This window comes from Carlito syrichta, unplaced genomic scaffold (assembly GCF_000164805.1).
Source record: "Carlito syrichta isolate Samal-C Ts95f unplaced genomic scaffold, Tarsius_syrichta-2.0.1 Scaffold143503, whole genome shotgun sequence".
Lineage (NCBI taxonomy): Eukaryota > Metazoa > Chordata > Mammalia > Primates > Tarsiidae > Carlito > Carlito syrichta.
This window is the reverse complement of record NW_007087599.1, coordinates 26,231-38,219: the sequence shown is the minus strand read 5'-3', so window position 1 is coordinate 38,219 and position 11,989 is coordinate 26,231. Positions and strand designations below refer to the sequence as shown.

General features: G+C 53.3%; 1 protein-coding gene across 2 annotated transcripts in view; it reads right to left on the bottom strand.

Moving 5' to 3' along the window:
• Positions 1-4,897: 4,897 nt before the first annotated feature.
• Positions 4,898-11,989, bottom strand: part of CALCOCO1 (calcium binding and coiled-coil domain 1) — a 19,554-nt gene continuing 12,462 nt past the window's right edge. The window contains exons 8-16 of one of the 2 annotated variants that reach the window (XM_021708688.1): positions 10,157-10,312; positions 9,680-9,934; positions 9,162-9,287; positions 8,589-8,684; positions 7,826-7,934; positions 7,394-7,593; positions 6,949-7,055; positions 6,631-6,702; positions 4,898-5,980 (exon numbers count right to left, since the gene is read on the bottom strand). In XM_021708688.1, the coding sequence (XP_021564363.1) occupies positions 5,803-5,980; positions 6,631-6,702; positions 6,949-7,055; positions 7,394-7,593; positions 7,826-7,934; positions 8,589-8,684; positions 9,162-9,287; positions 9,680-9,934; positions 10,157-10,312 (1,299 nt within the window). In that variant the 3' untranslated portion in view covers positions 4,898-5,802. The remainder of the gene's footprint in view (positions 5,981-6,630; positions 6,703-6,948; positions 7,056-7,393; positions 7,594-7,825; positions 7,935-8,588; positions 8,685-9,161; positions 9,288-9,679; positions 9,935-10,156; positions 10,313-11,989) is intronic. The other variant, XM_008050264.2, reaches the window with a different exon arrangement.

Here is an 11,989-nt window from a genome sequence, read left to right as displayed (position 1 = left end):
TACAGACATGAGTCACTACACCCAGCCGGCATTCCTGTTTTGTTCATGCTGTTTCTTCAGTGTCTAGAACAGCAATGGACACAGAGTGGGCACTGCATTAATATTTGTTGAGTGCATGTGTAAGTGTCAGCAGTTCACCTTTTCAGCCTCACTCCCCACGTACTGTGTGGTCCTGGCTCCACAGCCCCCCACAAGATCTTAGACTGTGAGCGAGTTATGTCTGTGCACATTTTGTTCCTTCTGCCTGTACATATTTGGCTCATATCGCCTCGTTCTTTAAGACTCAGCCCTCATCTTCGCCCGTGGGAAGCGCTGCCTTCCCTGGTCTTGGTGAAGTCTCCTCCTCTGTGGTCCCACAGCATCTGTGCATATGCATACCTCTAAAGCAGCATTTCTCGTTTCCTTGCATTTGGTGATTTATGACATCGACTGTGAGCTCTCTGAGGGCAGAAACTTTGACTATGCCCTCTTTGTTCCCCAGCACCTGACCAATACAGAGCACTCTATAAAGTTTCTTTTCTTTCTTTTTTGAGTTAGGGTCTCACCCTGTTGCCCAGGCTGAGTGCAGTGGCACCATCACAACGATCACAGCTCATGGCAGCCTTGACCTCCTGTATGCAGGTGATCCTTCCTCCTCAGCCGCCTAAGTAGCTGGGACTACAGCACAAGCCACCAAACCGGCTAATTTTTTGATTTTTTTGTAGAGACGAGGTTTTGCCATGTTGACCAGGCTGGTCTCAAACTCCTGGGCTCAAGCAATTCTCCCACCTCGGCCTCCCAAAGTGATGGGATTACAGGTGTGAGCCCCTGCACCTGGCAAGCTTCTCGAATTAACATAAACATCTATATCCCATTCAACATCACATTTTGTTCTTTTAAGTCACACATTGCCCTTCATTTAATGGTTTTGGTAATGCTTATTTGAAGCTGCTTAGTGAGTCCAATGATGTTCACTTTCTTATTCATATTTATGTTACTTTGTATGTATATAAAATATCTATATTTGAGTTGGAGTCTCACTGTCTCCCAGGCTGGAGTGCAGTGACACACTCACGGCCACCCCAGTGTCGACCTGCTGGGCTCCGGCGATCCTTCTGTCTCAGCCTTCCAAGTAGCTGGAACTACAGGTGTGTGCTACCATGCCTGGCTAATTTTTTATCTATTGTAGAGATGAGGTCTTGCCAAGTTGCCCAGCTGTTCTTGAACCTGTGGGCTCAGGCAATCTACTCGCCTCAGCCTCCCAAAGTGCTGGGATTACAGGCTGAGCCACCGAGCCCGGCCTGTATAAAATATTTTATTAAAATAATTTAAAAATTATTTTTTGAGGCCTGGACTTATGTGTTAGTCTCTGTGCTAGATTTTAGGGACACAGATATATATATATATATATATATATATATACACACACAGAACCCACCCTCAAGTTGCTTATAATCTAGAGAGAAGGAAAGTTGTAAACATGTGTGGCATTTTTTTTTTTTTGAGTTGGAGTCTCACTCTGTCACCCAGGCTGGAATGCACTGGCACACTTGCAGTCACTACAGACTCGACCTGCTGGGCTAAGGTGATTCTTCTGCCTCAACCTTCCAAGTAGCTGGAACTACAGGCATGCGCCACTATGCCTGGCTAATTTTTTGATTTATTGTAGAGACAGGGTCTTGCCAAGTTGCCCAGGCTGGTCTTGAACCCATGGGCTCGGGTAGTCCTCTCACCTCGACCTCCCAAAGTGTTGGGATTACAGGCGTGAGCCACTGTGCCCGGCCCAAACATATTCTTACAAAGTGCTGTATGTGGTTATCTTGAATGATAACTGAGGAAAATCAAGTAAGGCTTCATGGAGGAGGTGTCCTTTGAGTTGAAAGGAAAGTATGTGCTCAGAGGCATGTAGAATTAGTGCATATTTTTGTGGGGGTGATTCTGTTAAACTGGAGCACAGGTTTCCTTAGGGAAGACGAGAAATGGAAAGGCAAAGTGGGAGCAAATGGTGAAGACAGGCACGGTGAGCAGTCTGCCCTTCGTGTTCCTGCAGGTGACAGGCGGCCATGGAGGTTCTATACATGGAGTGATGTGTCTGGTTTCATTCTTTCTTTTTTTGAGTTGGAGTCTTACTCCGTCACCCAGGCTGGAGGGCAGTGGCACATTCATGGCCACCCCAGCATCGACCTGCCGGGCTCAGGCGATCCTTCCGTTTTAGCCTTCCACATAGCCAGAACTACAGGCGCATGCTACCATGCCTGGCTAATTGTTTTTATTTGCTGTAGAGACGAGATCTGAGCTGGTCTCGAACCTGAGGGCTCAGGTGATCCATTCGCCTCGGCCTCCCAAAGTGCTGGGATTACAGACTGAGCCACCGAGCCTGGTCTCTGGTTTCATTCTTTTACCACCAAATCTGATGTGCGTTCCCATTTGCTGCTGCTTGGCCTGACTTGTCCTTTCGCACTAGAGGCTCTCAGCTTCTGCATGGATGCTGGGAGCCGGGAGGAGAGAAGGGAAAGGACGGTGGAGTCTGAGTCGCCAAATGCCACACAGCAAGGCGGCGACAGAACTAGTGTCGGACCCCAGCTGTCTTCCTCCCTGCCTATGAGTCAATTCTCTTCTCTGAGCCCTCGGCATTGGGGGCTGTGCCTTGGACACTGGGGCAAGCACATCATGAGCAAGGAGAAGACCCCGGGCTTCTGTGGCACCCTCAGCGCAGAGCTGCAGGTTGTCACCAGGAAGTTACACCCAAAGGGCAGAGAAAGGGGCAGCTGGCAACACCACAGATCCACGTTGAGGAGTCTGGCGCGTGACTGGGGACTTCATGGAGGAGGGGAGTGTGAAGCTGGTTTGGAAGTTGAAGCAGAACAGGGCTAGAGAGGGAAGGAGGTGATAGGGAGCCGGGAGCAGTTTTGAAGGAGGGAGAGAACAAAGCTACACTGCAGTCCTTGGATGTGCCCTTCCCACCGTGTGGCTCCCGTGGGCATGTGTGTGTGACTTGGCAGGGGCTGCGGTGGGTGGGGGGCAGAGGGCCTGGGCCCTGCTTGTGTCTCCTTTCCTCCTCTCTTGCACAAGGGGGCCACCCTTCTGGAAGCCAGGATGTGTGGGTCCCAGATTCTTCCCTCCCCAACCTCCCCCAGAAATAAATCACGAATGATTTCATTAAATGCACCTCCTGCTGGGGATGTTGGCTCATAATTCCTCTCTGATTAACCCCCACTACCCCGGCAAGTTTATAGGCCAGGGGAGGGAGGGGGTGAGGGGGAGGGTAAAAGGAGGGATGGGGGAATCCCAGGCGGGTGATGGATGCCTCTGTCAGCCCAGCTCGTATTTATTAATAGTCTTAATACGGGAAGCAATAAAGGAAGAGAGGGATTCTATTAATTAAATCATTGTTATAATTAACTTTCATTAAAGGAGGATCAATAAAGAGGGGTTGAGATGGAGAGAGGAGAGATCCATTATCTCTAATTTCCTTGGAAGGGATTCAGGAACGAGATGGGGTTGCTAGGAGACAGAGACGTGAGGGAAGAAGGAAGGATGTAAGATGTCATCCAGGTGGGGCTGGAAGCAGGGTGGATGGAGGGCTTCAGGTGAATGGAGAGAGGACTGGTGGAATGGTCCACCCAGGGCCCTGAAGGGAGTGCAGGGCGTTGATGAGGGAGCTGCTGGGATGGAGAAAAAGGGGCTGTGGGCATGTGCTCGCGCAAGGCACAGCTGAGAGCCCTGGTGAGCATGCAGGTCCTTGATAAATGCTTTATGATGTTGTGTTTGTGTCTGTCTAGCCCACAAAGCTGGTTACAGTGGATGAAGGTGTTTTTGTGACTGTGGAGTCAGAGTGTGCACACGGTATGTGGAGATGGCAACGGAGAAACAATGAAACAGGAGTGGGAGGATATAAAAAAAGTCCATAGAGGTACAGTGCTTAGCATTTTTTACTAAGTAAATACTCAAAGTTCTCAAAGGTGTGTTTTGTTTTTGTTTTTATTTTTTGAGTCAGGCTCACTCTGTGGCCCAGGCTGGAGTGCAGTGGCACGATCACAGCTTACTGCATCCTCGAACTCCTGGGCTCAAGTGAGCCTCCCTTCTGAGTAGCTGGGACTACACGCATGTGCCACCATGCCTGGCTAATTTTTTTTTTTTGTAGAGGCGAGGTCTCGCTATGTTGCCCAGGTTGGTTTCGAACTCCTGGGCTCAAGCAATCCTTCCACCTTGGCCTCCCAAAGTGCTGAGATCATAGATGTGAGACCCTGAGCCAGGCCCAAGGTGTGCATTCTTTTTTTTTTTTTTTTTTTGAGTCAAAGTCTCACTCCATCGCCCAGGCTGGAGTGCAGTGGCATGATCACAGCCACCCCAGCGTCGACCTGCTGGGTTCAGGTGACCCTTCTGCCTCAGCCTTCCATGTAGCCGGAACTACAGGTATGTGCTACTGCGCCCAGCTAATGTTTTGATTTATTGTAGAGATGAGGTCTTGCCAAGTTGCCCAGGATGGTCTCGAACCCTTGGTCTCAGGCAATCTACCTACCTCGGCCTCCCAAAGTGCTGGGATTACAGGCTGAGCCCCTGTGCTTTCTTGACAGGAGCAATGTCTTTCTTTTGGCCCCCTTGACAGCTGTGGAGGGTGAGGGTCTGAGCAGTAGAAACCTCGTCCTGCTTTCTGATGGCATGCATCCACCCTAGGACTAAACTCTGAGAACAACATAGATCCACTGGTTTGCTCCCACCCCCACTGCAGTATTTGCCAAGCCAGACCTCCCACTTGAGACAAAGGCTCCTTCCTCCTCCTCTCCCCGCTGGTGGCCAGCACACAGGAGGCCCTGTGGGAAGGCAACTGCCCGGCACCCTCCCACATGAGGCAGGGATGAGTCCCTCCTTCCCTAGCCCTCCAAGAGCCAAGAGCCAGAGATCCGGAAGCCCTTTGTTCTAGTCACGCCTGATGATAAGAACACATTTTATGGCAACAATTGTACATATCATATAAATATATTTGTCCAAACTACAGATAGAGGGGAAGGCTTTAGGGGAAGCTCTTATTGCTGTGGGGAGACCTGGAGAGGGAGGAGGGCTGGGACATGGGGACACCTCAGACCACCTGATCCCCCCATCCCTCACAGAAGGCACAAATACATTATTTCTTTCCTTGTGAGGAACGGGGTGGGGGGTGGGCAGGAGACAGAGTACAGGGATCCTCAAAAATACAAAAGAAACCTCCACACTTAATATCTAAGGCTAGGGAAGAGGCCGGGGTGGGTGCGGAAGGCAATGAGGGAACGGAAAGAGGAACCGAGGGGGCTGAGAACCGAAGGGGACCTGAGAGGTCATGATGTCCATGCTGTTCCTCCATGCAGGCCCCAGAGAAAACTCAGGCAAACATACATAAGCCCCACGTGGGGGAGGATGGGTGCCCCAGGAACAGCTCTGGGGCATCAGCGAGGGATGTGGGTGTGAGTGTGTATGCGGTGGCTGTGTGAGGATCAGAAGCAACCAGGGCTGGGAGTGGATGATTCTATTCCCACAGGGGAAGCCTCCTCCATCCCGGTTCCTCCAAAACTGCTTTCAGGGGGTCAATTCGGCCACTGCTTCTGAGAAGGACCCCTGCCTGGGACAAAAAAGCCAGGGAGGAGAGGATGAGGTGAGAAAGCTTGGGATGAAAACAGGGCACACAGAAGCGGCTCTCAGGGAAGAGTATCATGGAGCCCAGTGTGATGGAAAAAAGGCAAGGGGCCTAAGTGTACATCTGTGCATGAGTATGTGTGTGTGTGTGTGTGTGTGTGTGTGTGTGTGTGTGTGTGTGTGTGTGTACGTGTGCTGGCGGGGAGGGTGAGATCACTCAAAGGTGAAGGGGTCCTGGGTGCTGAAAAAGAAGTGTCCATCCATGTGGTCCTCCAGGGCATCCTTGTCACTCTCAGCAGGGAAGCGCTCCTTACAGATAGGACACTCCTTCCATGGGGGAGTGGCAGGGCCCCCAGTGCTGGCCTCTGACAGGGGACCCACTGCAAAGCCACTGAAGAGAGACAGAGGGGAAAAGGACAGGGTCGCTGCGCTCTGTTGCCTTCTTGACTTGCAGACCTCGGGAAGCGGGAGTTGTGCGCCTGGGTTCCCCGGGTATCTTGTTCCTACTGAGCATCTGGGAGCTCCTCTCCCCGCCTCTCCTGCCCCATCTCTCTCCCCACAATGCCGGAAGCTTTCATTTTCCAGTTCCCCATGTCCTCTCTCCTTTAGTCCCTGCTGGTCTCTGCAGTGCAGGGCCCATCCCCCACCTCCTGCTCTCCTCCCTCCATCTCCGTCTGCTGCCTAATGAGGCCGAAAATGAGTCTGACATCGTCCTTCATCTTCCTGCTCCAGCCGAGAAGGATGACAGCATCACCCCATCACTCCCTCCCTGCCCCGAGCCCATCTCACATCCAGGCAAAGCTGGAGCCCAGATGAAGAAATCTCTCTTGCCTGTGCCTGCCCTCTTGACCCAGGGAAGAAAGGAAGGCAGGAGGAGGCAATCTGGGACCCAGAGCCCCGCCCTGTAGGTTCCCTCCGTAAGGGTCCCCGGGGGAAGTCAGGGAAGAGGGACAGCATCTCAGGCCTGGTCGGATGGATGCTCCTCCTATCCCTGGGGATCCTGGTCACCTCCCTCCTCCCACGAGGAGCCTAGGTACCTACCTGGTGGTTGGGGAAAGGGTAGGGGCAGGAGAGAGGGGATGCAGGGCAATTTGGGCTCCGCGGAAGATGGTGCTAGAACAACACAGAAGCCAGTGAAAGGCAGGACCTCTGAGTTCACTGATAACACAGGGGAGGGATAACCTGAAGGTAGCTGGGATTCAGCAGTGAGTAATTTACTGTGTCAACCATACTTGTGTCTCCTTTTCTTGGTGGAGGCCAAGACGAGGGTACTTGGAGTAGGGCATGGTGACTGTTCACATGGACACCCTTCCCCCGGCTTCCTCCTACCTCCGTCCTGTCCGCCTCAGCTTTACTCACCTGGCCATGTCATAGAAGGTGTTGCCCAGTTCAGGAAGCAGCAGGTTGGCTTCCTCACCCCCGCTCTGCACAGCTGCCATCAGGACCGACTTCTCATCTTCAGCCTCCTGGGCACCAAAGAGACAGGGTTGGGTTTTGGGGTGGCGTCCCAAAATGGGGGAGCAGCACTTGGGGATGGCTAAGGCTGGGACAGTGACCTGAGGAGCTGTAGGAAGAGCGAGGCAGGACAGGCATTTTGGTGGGCTGGTGGATAAAAAGGAAATAACCGTGGGGGAGAAGCAGGGGGGCTGCTGTGCTAGGTGGGGTTATCTGCTGGTGGCCCTGAAGAGAGGCTGGGCCTGCCTCCTCTTCTCCAAGCAAAATAAAGCCCTGGATGGCTAGGACCCTGCTCTGGGGGTTGAGTCACCTGAGTTTGGCCCTCCTCTTCCCAACCCCCTCAGCTCACCGAGTCAGAGCTACTGTCTTCGGTGGGTCCTGAGAGGTGGGGGGCGATGGGAGCCGGCTGGCTGATGACCACGAGGGGAGAAGCCTCTCGGGGCCCGGCGGGAGAGGAGCCTGGGTCTCCATGCTCACACAGACCATAGGGCGGGAGCCTCATGTCTTCTGGAGACTCGTCCTCCGAGTCTGTCAGAGCTGCTGGGCCGTCTGTAGGAGGGAAAACAGGCAAAAAGGGAAGGGTGCGCTGGAGGAGGGTTGGATCACCTTTCTCCTCTGATTGAGAGACACTGTTGACTAAAGGGAGCTGAGAGCCAGGAAGGAAAAGGCCAAACACACAGAAGACAGAGAGGCAGCTCCCGGAAGAGTCAGTCACACAGAGCTTTCCTCGATAGAGGCAGGGGAGTGGGGGAGAGGAATCACAAGACTGGGGGGTACAGACTCAGCCCCGCAGCGGCCTCCTCGTCCTCTGTGGCAGTGTCCTCATTCCACTTCTCATCTGCCACCTTCTCCAGGCGGGCCTCCAGCTTTCTCATGTACTCCAGCAGTTCCTGGAATTGGGGAGGAAAGAAGCAGGTGCTAGAGTCTGGGAAGACACTTCCAGGGCTGCGGAGCCCTTTCTTGCGCCCAAAATGAACTCCCAGTTCCTCAGGAGAGGTGCCTTCACCAAAGGTGGGGCAGCCCTTCCACAGTAGCCCTCCTTCACCCTCTCACCCCTCCTCCCAGCGATACTCCCCCGTCTGCCAAACTAGCTGACAAGAGGGCCAGGTTCCATTTTTAGCCTCCAGGCCCTCTTAGAGACACCAGTTTTTTTCTTTTTTCTTTTTGAGTTGGGGTCTCACTCTGTCGCCCAGGCTGGAGTGTAGCGGCACGCTCCCGGTCACCACAGCCTCAACCTGCTGGGCTCCGGCGATCCTTCTGCCTCTGCCTTCCAAGTAGCTGGAACTACAGGCGCACGCTACCACACCTGGTTAATTTTTGATTTATTGTAGAGACAAGGTCTCGCCAAGTTCCCCAGGTGGGTCTTGAACCCTCAGGCTCAGGCAACTCACTCACCTTTGCCTCCCAAATTACTGGATTACAGGCTGAGTCACTGAGCCCGGCTGAGACACCAGTTTTAAGCCAAGAGACGACAACAGTTTACAAAGTTTCTGGCCCTCAAGTCCTAACCAGGCATCCACAGGGCCTGAGTTCTGGGCTCTCACCTGCTTCTCCTCCTGCAACTGCTCCTTTTCCTTCTGGAGCACACGCAGGGCTGATCGCAGCTCTGTCAGCTCCCGCTTACTCTCTGACAGTTGCACCTGGGGAAGAGGGCTGGATGGAATCTGGTGCCTAGAATATACCTCCAAGAACCGGAACTTTGGAACTGGACGAATCTAGACCTGGCCTTCCCATGCCTCTGCTCCTCTCCTGCTTCGACACACACCGGGGATATCCTGTCACTCTGTCTCCATGCATCCCTTGTCTTGGCCATCTGCGTCCTAGTCTCTGACTCGTGAGTGTGGCCCTGGATGACTGCCTCCAGGCTGAGGTGTGGCGGCCTTGGGCCTACAAGGGGGCACTCTGTAGTTCTCCTAAGTCACCTGCGCCAGCCCCAGATGTGTGTCCTGAGAGCAGAAAGGAACACCGCACATTTAAAGCCCATAAGGGCTGTGGGCTGTGAGTGAGATGTGGGCACTGAGTACTTCTGAGTCCACACCCAGGGCACTGGGTGAGAAAAGGGGCACTGATGTCTCGATGGGCCTCAGGACAGAACATGTCATAGCTGGGTGGCTCACCAGGCTAGAGTCCTTTTCCCGGCCCAATTCGGTCTTCAACACTTGACTCTGGGTCCTCTCCTCCTGAACTGCCTTCTCCAGGCGAAGTATCTCTGCACTCAGTTTCAGGATCTTGTCCTTCTCTGCCTGGAAGACAGCCACAGAGAAACATGGGAGGGTGGAGGGGAAGGGAAAGGGATGCCACTGGCAATGGTGCCACCCCTCACCATGTCTCTTCCTTTATTTGTTTTTGGAGCCATCTTTCCTTTTTGCCTTTCTCATTGCCTATACCCTGAATGAAGGACGGGACATGACAGCAAGGTGCTATGCTGATGAGGAGTGGGCACTGTGGCAGGGCCTGATGCCTAGGACAGAAAATGTTTCTGTACCAGGGAAGGTGCTATGGCGACTGGGACTGGGTGACGTGGGCGAGGATGACTCGTGCCTAGAAGGTAAGGAGCTCCCTCTGAGCTCCTCCCCACCTGTCCCAAGGGTCTGGCCATATGTAGGAGTCCCCACAGAGGTCCCCAACCCTCTACCTCCACACTCTGCAGCAGCCCTGCCCGCTCCTTGCTCCACTGGCATTTTTCCTCCTTCAAGTGCAAACTGAGCTCAGCTAGCCTGCCACTGACTTCGGCCACCTCCAGGCGGCTGCGGTGAAGCTCGGCTATGGTGCGGTCCCGGGCTGCCGCTGCGCTGGCCAGCTCCTCCCCGAGCAGGGCGGCCTTTTGCTGGCTGGAGGCTGCAAGTTCCTGGGCCCCTCGAAGCTGCTCCTTCAGGGGCTCCAGCTCAGCCTTGGGAGAGAGGAGGAGACAGAGGTCAGAGTTTCCAGCAAATCATCTGTCCACCAGGGAGGTAGCAGGCTCCCTTCTCCCCTCACCACACTGGGCTCGGTATTGTGTAGTCTAGCCTTTGTGTAGTCTATGTCTTTTCCCTTCTCTCTGGCCGTCCAGACGCTTCCACCATTACCCCTTGGAACCTCCACCGCTTCCTGCTGCCTAGAGACCGTCACTTACCACCCGCTGCTGGGCCTGCCCTAGTGTGTCCTTCATCTGGGCCACCTTGTCCTTCAGTCGCTGGGCCTGGGCACCCTGTTCCTCTTGTCGACCCTTGGCCTCCTGCAGCTCCAAATTTAAGCGACGGTTCTCCTGTTGTGCCATTTGGAGCTCAGCCTGATGGACAAGCAGGTAAGGAAAGGGGTGGCCAGATGTCAAGATTCCACTTCTGAGATGTAACACATGCTCAATGGTCACCCCTTGCCAGCCCTCCTTGGGTTCTCAGCCTGAAGGCGATCAATCCCGAACATCCAGTCTCCAGCTCCCGAAATGAGGGCTCTAGCATCTGGGGTCTTACCTGTCGGCATTCCACAACCCATTTCTGCTTCTCCACTCTTTCCCTAAATCAAAACTTGGTCTGCGCATCCTGTAGGCCCCTTGAGCTCAGCACACGCCACCTCCCACCTCTCCCCGGCACTTTCTACTCTTCTTTCTTTCTTTTTTTTCTTTTGAGTTGGAGTCTCACTGTCGCCCAGACTGGAGTGCAGTGGACGCTCCCAGCCACCGCAGCCTCGACCTGCTGGGCTCCGGCAATCCTTCCGCCTCAGCCTTCCAAGTAGCTGGAACTACAGGCGTGTGCTACCATGCCCGGCTCATTTTTGATTTATTGTAGAGATGAGGTCTCGCCAAGTTGCCCAGGCAGGTCTCAAACCCGCGGGCTCAGGCAATCCACTCACCTCAGCCTCCCAAAGGGATTACAGGCTGAGCCACCGAGCCCAGGTTCTACTCTTATTTCTGACCATGGTACTAACTACCGCCCAAGTCACCCGGTTGGATCCTGTGACGCCATGCTTGGCTCTTATCTTCTCCTTGTGGTTTACAGAAAAGCCTATTGCCTTGCTATCTTCCATCCTGGGCACAGCCATGTTCTCTTTTCTATCCTTACCACAACCACATTAGCTCAGGCTCTGGTCATCTCTTGCTTTACCTACTGAATAATCTCATAACTAGCTCATTTTCCAAAAGGCAATCAAGGCTAATTTGAAAAACAGTTCTTTTAAAAAAAAATTTTGTAAAAACAGCAGCAAACTTTTTTTTTTTTTGAGTTAGAGTCTCACTCTGTCACCTAGGCTGGAATGCAGTGGCATACTCATGGCCACCTGGGTGTCAACCTGTTGGGCTCTGGCGATTCTTCCGCCTCAGCCACCCAAGTAGTCAGAACAAGTGCACACTACCATGCCCGGCTAATTTTTTATTTATTGTAGAGATGAGGTCTTGCCAAGTTGCCTTGGTTGGTCTTGAGTCCGTGGGCTCAGACAATCCACTTGCCTCCGTCTCCCAAAGTACTGGGATTACAGGCTGAGCCACCAAGCCTGGCTGCAACAAACTTTTTAAGAGATGGGTTTCACTCTGTCACCCAGGCTGGAGTGTAGTGGCATGATCCTAGTTCATTAGAACTCATGGGCTCAAGCAATCCTCCCACCTCAGACCCCAGAGTAGCTGGGACTACAAGCTTGGGCAACCGTGCCTTGCTAATGTTTTTTCATTTTAGATTTTCTTAGAGATTGCATCTTGGTACGTTGCCCAGGATGGTCTCGAATTCCTGGCCTCAAGTGATCCTCCTGCCTCAGGCTCTCAAGTTGCTGGGATTACAGGCTCAAGCCACCATGTCTGGCTTTAAGTATACCCCTACTTGAAAATCATCAAAGCCTCTCACTGCCTAAAGAATAAAGACTAAACTCAGCCGGGCTTGGTGGCTCAGCCTGCAATCCTGCGCCTTTGGGAGGCTGAGGTGAGTGGATTGCCTGAGCCCGCGGGTTTGAGACCCGCCTAGGCAACTTGGCGAGACCTCAT